We start from the raw sequence: 22,657 nt of genomic DNA, 5'->3' as shown, positions 1-22,657 counted from the left end.
TTTCACAATAAAAAATAAAAAATGCATTTTCTCGAATTTTCGGCTGAAATTTGGTAAATGGCAAAATTTCTAATTTCGCCAAATACCGGTTTCGGTCCCCACCGAAATTTAAAACCATGCCTTCAAGGACACCTCTATTGGTTGCTTTTCTGCAGAGTGGCACCGAAAAAAGTGAATGGCACCTTAAAAAGTGGAAACAATGCTGACTTTGTAGAAATCAACCAATAGGAGCACCCCTGAAGCTGATTTTTGCAAGGAAGCACTTCATTCTATCATTCCTCTTCTATTAAACACATTTTGTTCCTTTCATGTCATCTTTCAAAGGAAGTTCAATGTCAGTATCGGAAACAATGGCGTAAAATTCCCATTATTAACTAACTTGCCTCTCTTGTGTTGGAATACATGCCCTAATAGCCAGTGTTTTATAATAAAACTTTCACTATATAGTATTAATTTCATGACTAGTATTAGTTAACTAAGAATATGTTGCGTGCTTATTTCTATTGAACACACGTTTATACTAGAAAACAATGTAGAAATATCATTGCCCATAGGTTCACATGTCCTTAGGCGCACGGAGAAATGATATTTCAGCTTGCCCATGGAGACATACATCCTAAGGCCATGTTTTTGGATACCCACAAGATTTAGATTTGAATTTATCACATTTCGAAGTTGAGATTTGGATATGGATCAGATCCTTAAATTTCCAAATCAGCTACAACAGTGGAAAAAAAAAAATCTGATTTTCAAATCTATTCTACAAGACATTATTTGGAAATCCATATTTGTGGCAAGTACCTTCACCCTCGCTGCTCCTCAACAAGACCCCCCCCCCCACTCTCTCACTCACAACATAACCATGAAGATGATTGATGTATTTTGTATCCAAAACTCAAATCCAAATCCAACTACAAAAACGCAAACGTGGCCTAAGGGGCAAGGAGATATTGTATTTCAACTTATTGTGAACCTTAAACGTTTGTAGTTGGGATTGTGACCGGACATCTCTTCCTATGCAGAACCATATCTTCCTGTACACAACATCATTAGGTGAGGAATGGCCATACAGGCTCACTTTTAAGCAGAATTTGTCTTATTCATTTAATCCATCTCATGTGGCTGTTCTCTAATGCAAATGTCAGGCAAGAAATGCCTTTCCACGAAATTCACTAGCAAATCTCTCTCTCTCTCTCTCTCTCTCTCTCTCTCTCTCTCCATTATATATATTTAGATAAGGAGAACTTCACTTCAAGTCAGGATGACAAAAGCTTATATAACAACATGAGAAGTAGAGGCATTATATGAGAGTTTGCAAAGATACAGGAAGGGAGCAGCTTCATAGATACAGACCATTAATTTGCCGAAAAATTTCTCCATTAGATGATGCTAACCTTTCATAAAATAGAATGTAAAATACATGACTCAAAAAGATTAGAAACAACAGTATAAAAGTCTCAACATGGAGAGAGAGAGAGAGAGAGAGAGAGAGAGAGAGAGAGAGAGAGAGAGCCCCACAATCTTATTATTAATTTATAATGAAATAGAAGAGTTGAAATTCATGTACAAATTTCAGAATGATCACAATCTTATTATTAATTCATAAAGAAATAGAAGAGTTGAAACTCATGTACAAGTTTCAGAATGATTGGAATAGAATAACTAAGGAAGAACAAACAGAAAACGGAAGATAAAAAAAAAAAATACACACCCTAGTATCTTCCATATCTAAACTAAACACGAACATTTCTATCACAACAGATATAATCAATCCAAGAAATAGAACAACAATGACTATAACAAGTAAATCTTTTGAATCAAAGGAAAGAAAATATTTCAAATGGAAGAATGTGGGGGGCGGGAGATAAGGATTGGGAGATAAGGATCTGACCTGAGTAGTCAAGCTTGTGCCAGCCTCTTGACTACTGCAGCCATATATTTGCCTTGATGCTCTGCAAGTGCCAGTTCAGTTTCAGTTGGCTCCCTTGTGCCATCTCCAGCAAAAACTCCGGCACCATACGGAGAACCACCTCTTATCGTATCCATCTTAAACATACCAGCCCCAAAAGTGTACCCAATGGGAACAAAAAGCATCCCATGGTGAGATAGCTGGGTGATTGCTGTCCAACTGCCAAAGCGAAAAAAGGAAAATGAGAACAAAAAAGTCAGGTAATGAGACGGTCGAATAACAATATACTGGCCTGAAAACAGTGCAAAGTTTTTACTGCTCCAACAGGGTAATATTTTTACAGAAAATAAATCATGAATCACATATTGAAAAAGTCACAAGCGCCCTCTAAAATGTCTTTGTCAAGCAACGTTCATGAACAAACCCATAATTCAGCAAATATGGTTTGAGGGAAGAAGTGGACAGGAACATCATTCTAACGTCAATAGTGGGTCCTACAAAGCTCTGCACATCTGAGTCATTAAGATTTATGTAGATATTTATTTATTTTTTAGGTAAAGCTTAAGGAGGTTTTGGTGGACCCTAGGTCAAAACTTGGAGTCTTTCTAGTTAGGAAAATTTTCAAGTGAAAAAAGTTATACGCTTCGGCTAGGATAAGTAGGCAAGAGTCCATGATTAAGTAGAGACTAATTTTAGAAGTTTTGTAGTTTTAGTTTTTAAATTTCTGTGACAGCAACATGTTCTTATAATTTCTATTTTTATTTTGGGATGCTTTAAAATAAAGGACTAGCTAGGCAATTTCACAGAAAGCCATTTCGCGGCTGGCTTTTGCATGTGAGAACAGCTACACAGGTTGATTTTTTGGCATATTTTGTTTTATTCATTTAATTCGTCTGAGGTGGCTGTTCTCACATGCAAAAGCCAGCTGCGAAATGGCTTTCCGCGAAATTGCCCAACAAATCCCTTAAAATAAAGATTTGGCTTATTTTGGTTGATTTAAGGATTTTGATATTAATGGTTTAGGATTAATATAGGGTTTTAAGGTGCATAGGCCTATTGTTAGCCCAAGGGTTCCCATTGGTTCAACTAATCACCTTTATCCTATTGTTTTGATGCTAGCAAACTCAAATTGATTAGTCTTTATGGACTAATGTGTTGTCTTGGAGTGCTGTGCCTTACACAGGAACTTCACATGTCATATCGCCATTAGCACATTAGCACAATACAAAACAACACATGGCTTGAGGATCAACATGCACAAATGAACAAAGAGAGCTTGAAAGGAATGGATACATCATCCTTGGAAGATTTTCAAGTTACTAGCTCAAATTGAAGATCCCACAAGCAAGCCTTGTAAAAGGCTGAGAGAAGCTTGAAGATAAACAAGCATTGATGACCTACTCATGCATCCAAAGTGAAGATCCATTCAAGAGAGAGAGAGTCACATGAACCAAAGCCATATCAAGTGTTCACTTCCAAGCCCCAAGAGCTAGAAGACCAAGGTACTAAGTAGTTTTACATTTCTAGATTATATTGAAGATATTTTTCATGTGGTTTTTCATTTAAATTTGTTTTTCATATCTTTTTCAAGACCACCCTTGAGACCCAATTGTATTTCATGAAAAACCTTTTCAAAGGTCATAAATATTCTTAAAACAAAAGGTCATAGCCCAAGAACCAAAGCTCAAGTGCCAAGTCAAGGAAGAAATGAAATGACATCAAATTAGCACTTGCATTGTGGACCATATACCTTATTTCCACTTAATGGGTCCAAAACATTTTCAAATATTTTTGAAAATATTTTTAACAGATAGATCTCATCGTTTCCATTAATTTTTTTTTTTAAATGAAGATATTCGTAAAATGGTGGGGGTGGCACCAATTGAGGAGAAGATGAGAGAGCACCGCTTAAGATGGGCAGGACATATTCAACGTAGGCCTTTGGATGCTCCGACGAGAAGAGGAGACACGTGCCAAATTGATGGAGTAAAAAGAGGTAGGGGCAGACCGAAAACAACTTGGGTAGAAACAGTGAGGAAAGACTTGATAGCTAGGAACATAACAGAGAACATGACCTTGGATATGATAGAATGGAAGAAAATGATCCACGTAGAAGAACCCAACTAGAGCCGGATAGATTCCTTTCACATTCTTCATGAAAATTTTCTAAAGGATTCATTTAGCCGACCCCAACTAGTTTGGGACAAAGGCTTTGTTGAGTTGAGTTGAGTTGAGATCTCATCGTTTCCATTCAAATCAAGCATAAGAGCGTCAAAATCCGACGACAAACGAGTGAGATATGAATTTTACAAACCGGGCTGGAAAAACAGATTTTTGCAACCGCGGCCGACCGACCCGGTCAACCGCCATGCCCCGAGAGGCTAAAATAAAAAATTCCAGCTCCCACTCGCGGGCGACCGACCCCCCGGGGTCGACCGGCACTGCGCGAGAAACTAGTCGTTGGAGTATAACGGCTAGTTGCTTTTTTTAACCGTTTTTGTTTTTTTCTTGCCCAAACTACCTCCAAACGGTCATGAATAATTGTGGGCTATAAAGATGTTGTTTTATGATGGATTTAAAGACTTTTGTGCTTATTGAAAACCTCATTTGAGCTTTAACCTTCAAATCTATTAGTTTTCTTCACATGCTTTGAACTTACATATCCTTTTGAAGATCTCTATAGGGCTTTATTATTGTAATATTTTGGAGATTTTGTGAGCTATCATCTTTGTATCAAGCTTAATCAAGAGGCTAAGAGAATTCTTCATTCCTCGTTCTTCATTGTAATTGAAGGTCTACGATTCAGCCCGTTAACAAATGTGAATCCGGTGCAAAGAGGGTTTGTCCCCTCGGAGGCGGTGGGCGAAGATGGTTTGTTCCCTTGGAGGTAGAGAAGGTGATTGTACGGCTTGGAGATTCGGCTATAGTGGAATCTCACCATTAGTGAAGTACCAAAGGACACAAACTTGGAAGAGTGGAGTAGGTCTTGTTGATAGACCGAACCACTATAAATCTTTGTGTATTCATTGTGTGGTATTTCTCTCTACCTCCTTTATTGTTTTTTGTTTGTGTGATATCTAAATAAACAAGGGTTAGTTGCATTGTCAATTTCTAGGGTTTAAACACATTGCAAATTCAAAATTTTGAATTAGACCTAATTCAACCCCCCTCTTGGTTTGCCTATTGGGATTTCACCTATATGTATGAAGTTTTTTGGTACTTTTCAGAAAGTCAATGAATAGCCACAAAATTTCTCTATTGGGTTTTGCCGTACTTTGATCTTGTATTGGTCAAATCTATTGTCGGTTTGTCTCTCTAGTTTTCTGTTGAAAATCATTGGATTTTTATGTGATTTGTCAATAGTCTAGGAAGTTTTCTACTAGTGTTGGCATCTTAGAGTTTACTTGCATCAAATTGGTATTAGAGCAAGTTCAATGCTAGAAATTGTTTAATGACCAGCGATTGCACCAATTAACCAACATGAAAGGAGTGATCGATTAGAGAAAGTTCTCTAAAATGTATCACAAAGGCTAGATAGACTCATGTTGACTGTGGATTCACCGTGTGGTGGAAAATTGAGGAACAAAGATGTTAACAGAGTTGATGATGCATTGATATCAACCATTTAATAGACGTGGGGCTACATTATGTGAGTTTGTGGTTGAGATCATGATAAGTCTTCTAGGACAATATTATAATGAGAACTGATTTGTGATAGTACAAGAATTGAATTGAGACTTAAGAATAAAGGTAAGAGTACCAGATTTTGTGATAAATTGCACATACAAGTTTCTCCAAATGAAGAATGTGGAAGTGACTATTCTCTTGCAAAAGGCAACGGTGAAGAGTATTTGTTGATTTAGTGGCCACTCTTTATCACCCCCAAATATAATTGACGAAGAGGCATGAAAGTGATCTAACAACATCGAACAAGGTGTATCTCAGAAGGAAAATTGTGTAATCTTATTATCAATGAGAGTCTAATGCAAACATCATTTCAAAAGAGATGATGTACAATTTGCAATTGAAAGAAGAAAAGCAACCTCAACCGAAAAAGATACAATGGTTCATATAGGAACGTGAGGTAGTTGTTACTATGAATACTCATTGCTTAATTTTGTTTTCAATTGGTCCCAACTCCCAAGTACAATAAGTGATGCAGTCCCAATGGATGCATGTCATGTATCACTTGGAAGACCATGGCAACATAGTTGGGATATTTTTCTTTTTGAAAGAAAACGGTTTTATTTATAGCTGTAACATAATTATATCGTGGAGGTCAAGGTGTCCCCCAAATGAAAACTATACATCAAAACCTCAAAAAAACCTCAAACTGTTGGAATATGTAACTTGCCTAAGGGCATTTACGACTTTGTACATTCCTTTATGTTTTAGTATAAAGATATGAGTCAGGGGGAGATTAACCCTAACTCATTCATTTTTTTCTCTAAACCTTTTGTTAACATGGTATCAGAGCCTTAGGGTTTTCTGATCCCTAAGGTTCTTTATCAGCCTTCACCTTCTCCGCCACCCTCACATAGCCGAAACCCCCCTTCCCTCTCGTCGCGAAACCCCAACTTTCATCTGAGGCAAAACGGTACGCTGTCTTTTTCCTCTTGAGAAGGAGTTGTCCCCCCCGCCCCCATTTTCTCTTTCCCTGCGCGGCTCCTCTCTCTTCTCGCCCCCTGCAGCCTCTAGCACATCCCGACCTACCCACCCCCGCGGGGCTGCCGCAGCTCCCGGCCCACCTTTAGATTTGCACCCCCCTTAATTTTTCTCAAAATTTTTTTTCTGCCCAGCCCGGAAAACTTTTTCCAGGAACAAGGATTTGCACCCCCCCAAAATTTTCTGACCCCCACCCCCACATATTGACTTTCCCGGAAATCTGTTTCCAGGGCTGCGATCCACTCCACCCTTCGAATTTTTATTTTTTTTCCAACCCCCAATTCCTGGGTTTGTAAGCCCCCCCCCCCCCCCCCCCCCCGCCCAAGTTTTTCAACCCACATCATTCTTCCTCCTCTCCCTTTCATCCCCCTGTAAAACTTAAAACCCTTTTGTCCCTCTCTTACTATGTGTTAGGTCTTCATCTCCTATTCTACTTTAATTCTTGTTTGTCTTTGTGGCTCCTCTTTCTGCCCCATGGGTTCCGTCTTGTCAAGCTTCGTCGATGACCATCATTCTTGGCGCCACGTCCTAGTTTGCCCACCTGTTCAGTTATCTACTGTTATTCGTCTTGGTTTGGGTTGTCTGTTTCTTTCTTGCTTGTTGTTGTTATGGAGGAGGTGATTGACCATACTTCCACAGGAGAGGCTCCTGATGTTCGTCCAACACCCTCTTTGGCATCTTCTTCATCATCATCTCTCTGTGTGGATGGATCATTCCCACAGATCACTACTGTTAAGTTGGATGGGGCAAACTACGTTACTTGGAAAGCAGCCGTCGAGAAGTATCTTATTGCCCGTGGGAAAGCCCACGTCATTCGTCGTGATCCTCCTCCTAAGACGGATCCCACCTTTGATCGATGGGAACAGGAGGATGCTCTTGTTTGTACCTTTCTGTGGCAGAGTATAGCCCCTCACGTCTCTGGGCCATTGATGCTTCTGCCTACTGCGAAATAGATCTAAGATCAGGTTACTTTTCTTTACTCTGGCGTGGCAAACATTAGTCGGATCTGCTCTACCTATTCTGAGTTGGTGCGTTTCCGCCGTTGTGCTCTCCCTCTTGCCACTCATTACAGCCAGTTCGTTGGCCTATGTCAGCAGCTTGATGTTTACATGCCGCTTACCACGGATCTCACAGAGGCTGCCCGTCAGAGGGATCAGATCCGTGTTGTGCAGTACCTCGAGAGTTTGGGTCCAGAGTACATGCATCTTCGTCAGCAGATTATCGGTTCTGGCGATATTCCTTCCCTTACTGAGGTTTACTCCCGCGTCCAGCTGTGCTCTCCTAGTGATCCAGTGATATCTGTTCCTATTGATGGTTCTGCTCTCGCGACCTATGATGGCAGTACTCGTCCGCCTCGTGGTGGGGCCTCATCTGGTCATGGCCGTGCCGGCCGTGGTGGTGGTCGTTCTAGTGGTGGCCGCGGCCGTTCTTTTTGCACTCACTGTCAGCGCGAGGGACATGATATCGACCATTGCTATACCCTACATCCCGAGCTTCGTCAGGCACGCTCGGCTCACATGGGTGCTACTACTGCTTCTGCTTCAGATTCCGCTCCCTCTGCTTTTGTTCCTGCGCCAGCGGATTCCCCCCATACATTATCCTGTGCAGATTATGAGGAGTTCCAGCGTCTGAGGCTCAGTTCTCATCCTCCCTCGCAGGTTTCGCCCAGCCAGGTAGTTCACCTACTACCCTTCTATCTAGCTCAGGGTCATGGATCATTGACTCTGGCGCATCCAACCACCTGACTGGTAACTCTTCTCAGCTTCATTCTTTTCGCTCCTTCTCGTCTCCCTCTCAGTCATCACCCTTGCTGATGGGTCCACTACACCTATCACTTGTGTTGGTCATATCTCCCTTCATCCTGCTCTTACCTTATGTTATGTTTTATGTGTACCAAAATCACCATTTAGTTTACTTTCAGTTAGCCAAATTACTAAATCTCTTCACTGTTTTGTCTCATTTTTCTCACCTTACTGCTTGTTTCAGGATCTCTCGACTGGGAAGACGATTGGAACGGGTCGTGAGGTAGATGGACTCTATCGTCCTGACTGCCGGCCGCCTACTGTCTTACATAGCTCTGTGGATACATTTCAATGGCATTGTCGCCTGGGGCATCCTTCACTTCAGCGGCTGCAGTAGACTTCTCTGGTTCCCGGACCTTTTTCTAGTTTTCAGTGCGAGTCATGTGAACTCGGGAAACACCGTCGTGTGTCGTTTCCTTCCCGGGTCATTAGTCGAGTGTCTAGTCCATTTGAATTAGTCCATTCTGATGTATGGGGACCCTCTAGGGTCACGTCTAGTACAGGCTTTCGGTATTTTATTGTGTTTATTGATGACTTCTCACGCATGACCTGGTTATATTTACTGAAAAGTAGATCTGACGTGTTCTTTGCTTTTCGCACATTTCATTCTGAAATTAAGAATAAATATAATTGCAATATTAAATGTCTTCGTACTGACAATGTTAGAGAATACTTTTCTGATACTAATGGCTTTCTATCCTATCTCTCCCAACATGGGATTCTACATCAGTTTTCATGTGCGTACACCTCTCAACAGAATGGTGTTGCTGAGAGGAAACTTCGTTATTTGCTTAAAGTAGGTTGCACTCTTCTTTTTCAGATGAGTGTTCCTAAGGCATACTGGAGTGATGCCCTTCTCACGACGTGTTTCTTAGCAAATCGCCTTCCTTCCTTCGTCTTAGAGGGTGCTTCTTCTTTCGAGATTTGATCTTCTGGTAAGGCACAGTCTCAGGATGTGTTTATTTCGTTCATCACCTTGGACCTGGCCGTGACAAACTCGATCCCCGATCTGAGCGTTGTCTTTCTGGGGTATTCCCGTAAGCAGAAAGGTTATCGTTGCTATAGCCCTCGCCTGCGTCGCTGGTTTGTCTCAGCCGATGTTACGTTCTTTGAGTCTGAGGCATTCTTCAAACATGGCGCAGAATCTTTCACCCCTTCTCTCGAGTCTGAGGTCTCGCTTCCCTTACCAGATCTACCTGCTTCTCTTCCGTCATCTCCTGTTATGCAGTCAGCTTCGGCAGATTCTACTTCTTCTGCCACGTTGGAGAAGCCAGCTCCACCTAAAATTACATAGCAGTATCAGCGGTGCCACGACATTTACAAAATCTGGGGGATGTTCTAGAAGCAGAAACCCAACATTGTGCACCCAGACAACTAAAAGAATCAACAAAAAGTAGCAGATTCAGATTCACTCTCTATGTCCTGCCGCTCACCGACTTTAGAACTGGAAAACCAAGCCCCTAGACCTATGAAATTTCTGCTCCTGCAGTTTCTTTGGATTGCCATAGAGATCCAGCCCTCCGCGTTAGAACTTGTAGAATGCAATGAACCAGCAACCATGATTGGATATAGGGAGTATAATCCTTGTAGGAATTTTCTTTTGTGAAGGGTGGATAATATTTAACACTTGCTTCTGAAGGAAGATTTTAAACCTACCCCTTCTAAAGAGGAGTTTTGTTATCTTAATTTGCAGGAGATCATAGAAGATAGCAATGAGCAGAGAGATATGTGTTGGATACTAAGGATGATGTTCAAACAAAACCCCTTCCTGACCCTTAAGTATTATATTAGAGAGATAATTCCACGCCTTAAACGAATTTTGATTTTTCAATAGAGTAGAGGAATTTGATCCAATCCCAAAAATTAGTAAATCAAATTGGAAAATTTTGATCTTCTTTTCAAGAATGATGAGACATTTCATGTCGTTGGAATGATGCAAAGGAGAATTGATTTTTAATATTAAGTGGCAAAGTAAAGCTTAAAGGAAAATTCAAAATCGATAATTTCCTATGGTTGAATTGGTTTTGCAACAACTGCAGTCCTATTGTAACAACCCGATTTCCGTCAAGTCGCTACGAGCAAAAGAACAACGCAAAAATCATGGAAATATTTTTTTTTTTGATAATCAACAACCACGACAAAATCTTATTCCAATTTAAATAAGTTTACCATAACAAGGGGTCCTTTCCATACTCATACTTCAAATGAAAAGTAAAGTTTTAAATTACCAAAGTCCAAACTAAAGAAAGTCTCGACAAAATAAAAATAGAAAATGACGCAAGAGGTCAAAGCGCATAAATCCAAGAAGCGAACTCTCCGATCACACGGTCCCTTATCCCATGGTTTCGTCGTTTGCAAACGCTCCACCATCTAACGCCTCAACTCCTGTGGTGGAGGAAACAACGTTAGAGCAGGGTCCTCCAGAGACCGAGCAGAGTAAGAGAGACAATATAAAAAGTGCATACAATATAATCCAAATCCTTAGCAATATCTAGAAACAATAATAACAACTGAAAATGAATTACACTATCAATGGCAATATAATAAAAACTGAGTGACAATGATTCAAGTTTATACTATGTATGCAACGATTATGTAAATTGAGACAGCACATTCCCCAGGTACATCCGGCTTTTCCCCAGTTTACTTTTCTGTCAGTTCTTTTCTGACTTTCTCCTTTTTGCCGGTGTCCTTGCCGCACGACTACCCACTACCCCTGTCCAAAGGTAGTGGCGTTATGGACTCGGATTTCGGTCTCGCATTTAATGCCGAGCTGTTTCGGGGATACTATCCCTTTGGATGGTTTGTCAACGAAAGGCTGTACACGCTTCTCGCGTTGGCCTTTGGACCTTAGGTCCTAGGATGATACCACCACACCCTTAACTTTCTCCTTCACTCTCCCCCCATGTATGATATGAAATTAGGGATTTTTAAATACATTACCTCTGTCTTCTTTCCTGCATTCTTTCACATAAGGTTTAGAACAATTTATTTTTCATTTCATTTCATTCTGGGTAATCAAATATAATTAAGCTAAGCAGGTATTAATAAGACAAAATTTTATAAACAGAACTACATTGCATATAACAAATTATATTGGAAACCATTACAAAGCAAGGTCTAGCTGTCACCTGCCTTAAACTTTCAAACAAGGTGAATAGATCAGTCCCTGCTAGAAGGAGAAGGGAAGCGGTCCTGAAGGCAAATCAATAAGTGAAATAGAGTCAACTTATTTTGGTCTAGGTTCTTTTAATCATTTTCATATTTTCTTTATCAGGAGGAGCCCCTTGGGGTCAACAGGGTACCTGCAACGGTACAACTGCTGCCCTGCCTAATGTATACATATAACACAGGCAGCACTATACTGTCCAGGTTTAGGTATTAAAAGCAGCAAGTAACCCAGTACAGATCCTACACATGATTTTGAACACTCAAGGAAGAATTTATTTTGAGGGCCAAAAGGGCTGCTGGAAATCTGGACATATAGGAAATCGTTTAAATCATGTTATTCAAGCACACCCTGCTAGGATACGATGGTGTATAAAAAGAAACAGACTTATGAAAGAACATGAATATATGTAAGTGTGGTAGCATAGTATTAGAGATGGAAAACTTACACTAAATTATTTAGTGTACAGAACTGATGAGATTTTAAAATACACGCTAGGATCATTTAAAAATATCTATATATGTATCGAATTGATGAGAAAAGAGGTTAGACATAAGACTCATTTTAAATGCTTTTGGAACAGACGTATGTCTTTTAAAAAAAAAACGAATAAACTAAAAGGGGTGTCTCAAGGGTAAAACAAGGTGCATAAATATATAAAGATTACGTTATTTGTTTTCCCCTTTTTGTGTCTTGCTTTCTTTCTTTACAGCAGCCTTCTTTTCTTTTAACATAGTTGTGGGTTTTTTTGCAGGTTTTGAAACATGAGATTGAGCATGGAAGAAATCCTTTTAACATAGTTGTGGGTTTTTGCAGGTTTTGAAACATGAGATTGAGCATGGAAGAAATCGAGGAAATGAAATGGGTATTGTATAGATTACTTTATTTATGTATTTATTTTTTTCCTTTTTGCATCTTGCTTCCTTGGTTTGCAGAAACCCTATATTCATTTTAACGTAGATGTGGGTTTTGCAGGTTTTGGAGCGTGAGATTGGGCGTGGAAGAAATCGTGAAAATGAAATGGGTTTTACAGAATAAATAGAGAGGGTTCCATAGCATACACGGTTGGGGATGCAATTCCATGGCTTCCAAAAGGTAGAAGTTGCCATGGAATTGAGGGAGGTTATTTGATCAAGGAATTTCAAGAAAACCCAAAATATGCATACCTTTCTGCTGCGGTGAATGGCGAAGATGAAGAAGCAAGCTGGGGTCCCGGCCAAGAACGAGGATGATGTACCCGAGCCTCTCTCTTTCTTCCTCTCTCACTGTATTCTTTCCCCTTTTCTTTTTGTTTTGATTTTGATCTTAACAATATGGTGGTGTGGTTAATTTGGTGAGATTTTTAGGTTTCAAGGCAAGGATAGGTGTTCCCCCAAAATAAATACGATCCATAAAAAAATTTTCAGTTTTGCCCATTCTTCTCTGAAATTTTGAGATCGTGATTTCCCTCTTTAAAATTTCCAACCGTTTTTCCTTTTTAACGTTACTAGCCTTCTTAATTTAGCCATCAAATGACCCTAATTACTTACCCTAATTATGCATATTGAATGGCTTTATGAACGTTAGATCAATTTAATAGCAAGACCTACTATAACAATGGATTTAAAATATAAAAAAAGTGCACACGTTTTTCCCACAAGAGGGAAAACGTGGAACTCTCTTACTTGCTATTTATTCTTCACTTTTAACTTGTTTTTCCATGTACAAGAATTTCCAAGGAAAATCCTATAATTAGAAGCAATTTCATGTATTTATTGAATTAAATTAGGGCCCTTGATTTTCAAATCGCGTGATCCACGATAATCAAGGAAGGACGAAACAAATCGATAATCTCGACCCTAAATTTTGATTCAATGGTCTAGAATTTATAGTTTTAAAAATAACTTTATAGATTTAACGAGGGTAGTCGTTACACCTATGGTTGCTTTTTATTGCCTTTTCGCCTACAAATGACCGCATTCATTGATTTAGAAGTCTAATCTATTGCCATTTTATCTCTTTCTAGCATGTTTGTGAAGATCTATTGTATGTCAATATTCAATTCTTTAGCAGGTTTTCTACCATTTTGTGGATATTTTTGTTTACTTGCTTCACAATTCCACATCATCTCAACTCATTTCTGTAAAGTGCAAAGTTTGAAATGATCCTTGAAGAGTATTAAGGAGTCATTGGCCTAAGCTATAGATCAACCCAGAATCTCAAAGGGATTTGGATCTATTTGTTAAGAGTTTGAATCGGTTTTGCAACAACTGTAGTGCTATGGTTGCTTTTTATTAGGGGTTGGGCCTATAGCTCAATGGTCGAGGCGTTGTATCTCAACCTTGAGGTTGTGGGTTCAATCCCAGCTTACCAACCAAAAAAATGGTTGCTTTTTATTGCTTTTTCGCTGACAAATGACATCATGCAGTGATTTGTCTCTTTATTATTTTGTTGTTTTTAGAAATGTCTTATAAGAATCTCGTCATTCTTCTCTTTTCTGCGAGTGATGTTGATTTTTGTTAGGGTTTCAGTCGAAATGTCAATTCGACAGAAACTTTACTTTCTATCTGAAAAGTTGCATGTTTCCGATATTTCAGCCGTAGGTTTAAAACTCCCCCGCATCATCATGGAATCCCCTGAGGCGACTCCCTTTTCCCTTGGCCATGTTCCGCTTTTTTCCACCGCGCTCCGCGTTTTGCCCTACAGAGTCAGTAAAAACTCCTTTGACTCGCCTGAGTTATGACTGTGTCAACCGAGCACTCAGCCGCGTCAACCGCATTCTTGGACACGTCTGCATCGAGTCAATACAGATTTTCTTGGACGCATTTTGATCCGTATCTGTGTTTTTTAAAACTTACTTCGACTTAAAACATTAATGAAATCCCGAAATTTTGGGCTACATGAGGTATTTTTCCAAATCAAGTGGATTTCGTTTCAGTAGTAGCCTAAAATCGAAATATTTAGGGCAGAAACAAAATGTTTCACCCGAAATTTAAAATACTGGTGAGGTACTCTCAAGAGCTACACGTCAACATGCTAAGGATATGCTTGGCAGATTCAAAAGCTTTTTAAGTCGAGGAAAATGATGGGGACCGTCCACAACTAAATTCAAGGCTCAAAATTGTCCCTAGATGCTTTAAAAGAGTTTAGATGGATGGGTCGTCAATCAATAATTGATCCAAATTCAAATCCCTTGAACATTTTAACTAGGGGTATTTTGATAATTTTGGGCATACCTTGGTCAAATTGGCGCACATGGGAATTTAACTTCCTTCGGATTTTTTAAGAGGCTTAATGGGTCCAATTTGAAGGTCAAACATTTTTCCCATAAATTTTTTTTGAGTTTTAGTTACTCTTGGGTGTCAATCAAAGTTTCTCTTTTGGGAGCATAAGCCTTTTATTAAGTTGTCTTAATTGACAAGATTCCATTCCAAATTAATTTTTGTGGAATTCTCTGAATATATTGTAATGCCCAATGGATGAAATTGACATGATCATTGAGAGAATTAAAGACTAAAATATTTGCTTGTATGTCGAATTGACTTGGTATTAGAGCTTAGATCACATATCTCCATATTTTAGTACGTTGAGAAGAAAGAAAAGCAACCCTCCATGGTGTAAGAAGAAGAAAGGTAACCCGCCACCCAGGAGGACTCTAGAAGAAAGAAAAGCAACCCTCAATGGTGTAAGAAGAAGAAAGGTAACCCGCCACCCAGGACGACTCTACAAATGCAAGGCAAAACTCATAAAAGACTCCTACAAGTAATTTGGTATGTGAGATACCTAAACCTATCCAAAGAAGACATCATTAAAGTGAAGGTGCATACTATGGAACTTTCATAAAGCATGTGATGTGGATACGTCTTGCAAAGAAAGCATATAATAGCTTGTTTTCTTCATTGTTCCTATTTAATCTGGTTTGTGTGGGATGATCATCCATAAAGAGCTCAACTTCAAGCAACAGACAAAAGCAATAATTGCTATCTGAATTTGATGCTTCTAGTACTTGACTCCCTTACATTATTAGAAGTTAAAAGGAAACAATCACTATTCAGTGTGCCTAGATAGGAAAAATTGCTAGAAGAGAGCTATGGAAACTTGAGATGGCGACAAGGAAAACTAGTGTTCTCCAAGCTGCAAAAATTAAATTGGAAAAGCAATTTGAAGAACTCACCTAGCAACTACAGCTGAAGAAACAATGAGGGCTGATGTGGAAGAATTCAAAACATAAGAAAATGCAAAATTGCAATACACTTTACCAGAGATGTGACTTCAAAGTTGGGAAATTAAAACATTGCTGATAAAGGCGCTGAGGCTGCAACAATAGTAGTAGGAAAGTTCCTGATACAATTCAATTTTCTAACAAAGCAAGTTCAGAGGTTTGCAAAGGGACTACCCAATTGCCAGTACTACTATATGTGAACAAATTTGCAAGGACAGATGCATGGCCACAAAGTTTTCAAAAATCACCGATCATGGTGAAACATAGAAAAGGGTGGATATGATAATGCTATAAAGAGGGATGAGCAAGCTTTTGAGATGCAACTTCTAAGTTAGGAAATTAAAACATTGCTGATAAAGGAGCTGAGGATGCAACAATAGCAGCAGTACAAGTTTCTTGATACAATTCAATTCTCGAGCAAAGCTTTTTTAGATATTTGCAAAGGGACTAGCCAAATTGCTAGTGCTACTATAAGTGAACAAATTTACAATGGCGGATGCATGACCTTAAAGTTTTAAAAAATCACCAATCATTGGGAATGTTGGTCATGGAAAGTTCTCGTATCCAGAATTGGAAAACCAACATTTGTATTCCTACTATATGGTTAAGCAAAAAAAATAATGGATCTGATAATGCTACACAGAGAGATGGGCAAGCTTTTCTTCTACAACCAGTTTATATGCTCGAAGTAGACAATGAAGATGTGCGTGATGGTTAGATTATGTCGACTATAAGAAGTGGCTGTCAGAAGTATCTTGTTCAATGGAAAGGACAACAGCTTTATGCTTGTACGTGGATCATTGTCGAAGAGTTCTAGTGAGTTAATCTTGATCCCGATAGTTTTATTTTTCATTGGTTTTTGAGTGGGAACCTTCTAGAAGTTAAGAGTTTTAGTTAAGAGGGCCCACATGTTGGAGTTTAAGTTGTAGGACGACTCTTGATAATGGAAACAAACTTTGCCTTGCACAACCTAGGTTGTGAATGATGCAATATCCTCTTTGCCTTGGTGTGATGCCTCGATACCCCTATGCCCTATATAAACCTTGGTGTGATGCCTTGGTATCTATCTATCACGTCTTTCTTCTATCAAAAATACTTATAAGTCTCAAGCTTTCTTTGATCTTTTGTTCTTGACTTTTTGTTTTGATTCCAAGGGTTAGATATTTGTTCTCGAATCCTTCGATCTATTTTTATATGTATTGCTTCTAAATCTTGTTTTCTTTATCCATCTTCTAGTTGATGTAGGATAGATCACACTTGTATGGGATTTCTAGAAATTAGAACGACGGTGATAGATTATTATGTTTTGGATGTGCAGAATATGAAAGGAATAATAATAACAGTGCAACAAACATCAACCAACTTCTATGATTCAACCATGAAAATATGATTAAACAGGAGAAATTTTAAGTCTTCGCGAGTAAATTCAATTATATAATTACTTGATACATAAACATGCAAGTAACAAGAATATTAAGAAGTCACAATTCTCAAAATTAGCAAATTTTTGCAACCCACAAAAAATATATATCAATCCCACGTACAAAATTTGACAAGATCACACAACAATACCAATATGCCTATGATGAAAATTGTGAATCTCAGAGAGTGATTTTGACTACGTTTAGATGTATGTGACACAAGCCGATAAGTTACATATGTATGCCGGGAAGGTATAAAATTAGTTTTGGCACAAAACTAGGGGACACAAGGTATGGACGGATTTGAATGATGTTTCTAAGGCAGCAGAATTTTTATGAGTGTTTTAGGAGTTTTAGGTAGAAGATAGGTGTGCGTGAGGTGTTGGTCGTAGTTAAGGGGGTTAGTTAGAGGTGGGCATTTGATGTATAAGGTATGGAGAAGTAGGCGCAAGGCTTAGAGAGGTAATGGATGGGTAGAAAAAGGTAAGAAATAACGAAAGAGAGATTTTTTATAATGAGTGTTTTAGGGGTTTAAGGTAGAAGATAGGTGTGCGTGAGGTGTTGGTGGTAGTTAAGGGAGTTAGGTAGAGGTAGGCATCTGATGCATAAGGTATGGAGAAGTAGCCGCAAGGCTTCACACCATGAGTTTCTTTGGCAACTCATCAGAGAAGATGACGAAAAACAAGCTTAATATCAAATCCAAAGTATGTGTAATGCCTTCCAAACTCAACTCAACTCAACTAAGCCTTTGTCCCAAACTAGTTGGGGTCGGCTAATGAATCCTTTAAAATTTTCATGAAGAAGGTGAAAAAATCTACTGGCTCAAATTGACTAAGTCTAATCCTGACACTAGTTGGGTTCATCTACATGGATTATTTTCTTCCATTCTCTCCTATCCAAGGTCGTCATGTTCTTTGTTATGTTCAAAGCCATCATGTCTTTCCTCACAGTTTCTACTCAAGTTGTTTTCGGTCTGCCCCTACCTCTTTTTACTCCATCAACTTGGCATGAGTCACTTCTTCTCACTGGAGCATCCAAAGGCCTACGTTGGATATGCCCAAACCATCGTAAGTGGTGCTTTCTCACCTTCTCCTCAATTGGTGCCACCCACACCTTTTTACGGATGCCTTCATTTTTAAGCCGCACATCCATCTAAGCTTTCGCATCTCCGCTACACTCATCTTATGCACATGCTGCTTCTTAGTGGCCCAACATTCGGAGCTGTACAACATAGTTGGCCTCACAGTTGTCATATAAAACTTTCCCTTCAACTTGTTAGGTATTTTACGGTTGCACAGAACTCCTGAAGCATGCTTCCACTTCAACCAACCTGCTCTTATTCTGTGGTTAACATCCTCTTCAATTTCTCCTTCGTTATGTAGGATTGAACCAAGATAGCGAAAGATATCCCTCTTAGGTACCTCCTATCCAGCCATATATTTATATGATTTCAAACAAATAATGCCTTCCAAACCCAACATAAAATATTTATATCAAACAAATAAAAACCTTAAGGACTAAACTACCATCTCTGAGGACATAAAGACTTGCTCCTGCTTACAATTCTTGTAATACATGTATTGGGGCTATTTAAAACACTCATAACTCAAAGGCCTTAAGTTATTTTGATGGGAAAACCCCCATTACCCCCTGCGACTTAAAAGACTTACAAAAGACTCATTAAAAATTCTATAACTAAAAAGACCTAAACAATTCATGTAATTCAAAAGAGGCCTGCTTGGCATTTGAATCGTCTCTGGAAAATACATGTGGGCCCGTCGAGAATATGAAATATGTCTGCAATATCCATAGATCATCTGTGTTGTCGGATCATCGATTTGGGACATATAAATCAAAGAATCTAGTCGTCAATCCAAATCGAACTCATCCGAATGTCTTTGTGTCTGAGGTCTTTCAGTCTAGAAGGGAGTACGACCATGTGAGATACGAGACGAGATATGATCATTCAAATAGCAAGCAACAAGGAGGGTCATTGGCCAAAACGACTTAAGAACATGCACTCCCCCATAACAAAGACCGAGTAGCTTCGTTCTCATGCTTACCAACCCCATTCTTTTGAGGGTATATGGGCAAAAAAATTTGATGAGCTATCATGTGCTCTTGAAAGAATTGAGCAAAGGAACGAAAGGTATACGCACCTCCTTTTTAAGATAAAAGTGTAAGGCTCCCATATTGAGTACAAATAGCATAAAATATTTGAAAGACAGAAAAAAAAAACTCATCTTTAGATTGCATACGATAGATCCAAGTAACAAGAGAGTAATCATCGGTGAAGGTAACAATATATTAATAATTGTAGATGTACCCCAAACATGAAACATCAGAATGCATCAAATCGAAAGAAAAACTTGGATCTATTCATGCGAGAGGGGTAGACAGTCCAAATATGTTTAGAAAGCTCGCAAATACAACATTAAAAATTTATTGTTTTATAAAAAAAAATATTAAGCCGACCTAACTAGTTTGGACAAAGGCTTAGTTTGAGTTGAGTTGAGAGTATAAAAAAAATTAAACTGAGGAATCATAGTGAATAAGGACTAAAATCCACATGCCCCAATCTGCCATGCCACAAAAATAAAGTCTCATGAGTGGCTACAATAGGAAAAGAAGCCAGAAACATAAACAAAAGCAAGAAGATATGCAGCAGAATCAGCAACAGCAACTGTAGAATAGTCCAAATCAGCATAAAAAGTACAGTCGGCCTCTATCAATGCCTTCACCAAGAACCATCCTCATAGAAAGCATTTTAAAGACACGATGAGAGGGGTAAAAGATCACACAACAATTTAATTGTTTTGCTATAGTAGAGACAAAAAGAAGATTAGAGGCGAGAAGAGGATCATGCAAAACACTTGAAATAAAGAAATAAGATGATACAAGAATGATTCTCAATGCCATTGCAGGATTAGTGGAATTGGAAGCTAAGCTGACCCGAGCAGATGTTGAAGGTGGACAACGTAGAGAAAAAAAAGGGACTCACCACGAATGTGATCCGTTGCCCCTGGGTCAGGGAGCTAACATGAGGATGTGATTGAGAAAGAGGCAACAAAGGCAGATGAAGCTGGAGTTCTTGGAAGCCCAATAGTCATAGAGGATGAAGCCCCCGATGGCTCTATAGTATGAATCTGAGAGCGCAACTCAGCACGGATCATCTCTGCCATCGTCAGCCAGGAAGGACCTAAGTGAATCAATGATACAGTGAAAGTGATAGAGGATGAGTCGGTAGCAATACTCCTCTCCCTAAACATGATGTAGGGCATCACAACCTTGACTTTTCCTCTTCTTCATTGAAGATCTATTCATCATTCAACATAGCCATTACATGGTTGTCATGAGTAACATTTTCATAACTTTTTTTTTTTCACTTTTCTTAACATAAAAAAAAAAAAAAAATTCATTTTCACTTTTTAGCACTCATATCTACTGAAATTTCCATCAGTGAAACCTCAGTTCTCTAATGCAAGAGCTTCTTTGTCTCTTGATTCTATCCTCGCACACTCTAATGCCAATTGGATTATCTTTTTCTTAATTCAACTCCTTCATCACAAGGGATATGATCCCTTGGTCAGTTAACATGGTCATGCTCATATTTTCCTCTCTAGATCTAGCAGCAGTATCATGTATCCGATGATTTTTTATTTTTATTTTTTTTAATTTATCATGTATCCGACGATTAAGATTGTCAAGCCATGTAATCCACCCATTGCTGTTCGTTTCCTTCTTTTTTTTCCATTTTTCTGCTTAGCATTCTTAGTTAGCTTCGATGACTAGGGTACCATTGTCTTCATTCCTAATCTAGTGACCCTGAAATAGGACGTCACAGGATGTACTAAAAATGACATAATTTAGCAATAATAAGGATATCATCACCAGACAACTAAAATTAAGAAATGAAGAGTTTACAGTGTTTCATGAAGTATAGATGCAACCAGTTACTTGGCATCAAAAGACATCAAATGAATAGAGGAGAACATACTTGATAATTGATGAAGCTAAAACAGAAGGCAATTTTGCATACAAAAATGGTATAAATAATTTCCACATGAAGAGAAGAAGCAGAATGGATTATTAGGCTTACGCAGTGGTTTCCTGCCCTCCCCCCTGTGTTCCAGTGCTCACAAAGAACCCTGCTGGTTTACCCGCAAGCTTCTGTTCCCTCCATAACTGCCCCGTCGAATCAAAGAAAGCTTTCATCTGTGCAGCCATAGACCCATACCTCGTAGGAAATCCAAACAATATCCCATCCGCCGAAACCAACTCCACCGCGGATATCACTGGAATGTCATCATCCTTCAAAGGCGCCTTCATCTGCTCTAGAACCTCAGACGAGAGCGTCTCCGGAACGCGAAACAAAATCCCTTCCACCCCATCAATCCCATCCACCCCTTTCTTCATCCTCCTCGCCAATATTTCCACGTGTCCATACATGGAATAGAACACGATGAAGATCTTCAACTTTGAAAGAGGTACCTGTTGAAGTATAAATGATTAAATAACACCAACTCTAATATCTTAAGCTTTTCGACTAATTGGTTGTTTCACATGGTATAGAGCTATAGGTTCACAACAGGTCCCTGGGTTCAAAACCCAACAACTCCTTGATATTAAAAATCAACCCAACAACTCCTTGATATTAAAAATCCACGTGTACCGCCAACCCAAAAAAGAAGGACCACAGGTAGAGGAAGAGTGTTGAAGTATGAATGATTAAAGGGTTTTTAAACGCATTGGAAACTGACTTTTTTATTTATCAAAATATGTGTAAAAGTCTGAAACAAGGTGTAAAATGATTGCAAAATTAAGTTTCCAATGCACTTTAGCAAATCCCGTGATTAATAACACAAGTATAGCTTAAGATTTAGGAGTAATTGATTGTTTCACAGTACCGAAGTCGTGTCTTCAATCGAACCAGTCCCACTGGTAGGGCTCTTCTCCTCTATACGAATCGTCGCTTCCCTTGTAACATTTGGATGATCATCTGAAGCAACTAATGGCATCCGTTTCTTGCTAGGCACACAACCTCCTCCTTTTCCCATCTGTAAAACCTCACATAAGTAAAAATCCGATTTATAGATGATAAGACACTGCTCTTTAGAATAAAAATGAAGAGAATGAAACAGGTGAGCTCTTATTTTTAAACTCATAAAGTATGGAATGGAATAAAGATAATTTAGGAAGGTTTCTGAATTCAATATGGAAAATAATATGCTCTTTAATTCAAACAATTTATTTTCTTTTACCTCACTCACTTTTTCTTCTAAGCTTCTGATCAGACCTTCTTTTTTTCTAATTAAGGAATGAGAAATCCGAGTACAGTCCTCACCTACGGAACCCTAATTTTTCAGACGTGGGGCTCCGAAATTGGCACCGAATCGAATATCTTTCTCTTTCTGTTTGACTTTTCGGAATCGAACTGGAGTCCGATATTCAGCTTATACTTCCCTGGTTACGGGATCAGTTGAGGTAAGC

At 39.0% G+C, this 22,657-nt stretch overlaps 1 protein-coding gene across 4 annotated transcripts; it reads right to left on the bottom strand.

Moving 5' to 3' along the window:
* Nucleotides 1-1,501: 1,501 nt before the first annotated feature.
* On the bottom strand, nucleotides 1,502-22,657 carry LOC143887702 (putative NAD(P)H dehydrogenase (quinone) FQR1-like 2). Of its 4 annotated transcripts, none has more exons than XM_077391846.1 (5): nucleotides 22,429-22,657; nucleotides 22,075-22,224; nucleotides 21,267-21,658; nucleotides 11,512-11,571; nucleotides 1,502-2,128 (listed from the first exon to the last, which is right to left on the bottom strand). In XM_077391846.1, exons 2-5 carry the CDS (start codon nucleotides 22,222-22,224, stop codon nucleotides 1,900-1,902), a joined length of 831 nt encoding a protein of 276 aa, XP_077247961.1. In that variant the 5' UTR covers nucleotides 22,429-22,657; the 3' UTR covers nucleotides 1,502-1,899. The 4 variants fall into 4 exon arrangements, with proteins under 4 accessions (XP_077247961.1, XP_077247963.1, XP_077247962.1 ...); XM_077391848.1 differs by having other exon boundaries at nucleotides 22,075-22,233; nucleotides 22,438-22,657; XM_077391847.1 differs by having other exon boundaries at nucleotides 22,438-22,657.

This window comes from Tasmannia lanceolata, unplaced genomic scaffold, assembly GCF_043159265.1.
Source record: "Tasmannia lanceolata isolate RefF3 unplaced genomic scaffold, GAP_Taslan_0.1 ptg000012l, whole genome shotgun sequence".
NCBI lineage: Eukaryota > Viridiplantae > Streptophyta > Magnoliopsida > Canellales > Winteraceae > Tasmannia > Tasmannia lanceolata.
This window is presented reverse-complemented; position numbering and strand designations above follow the sequence as displayed.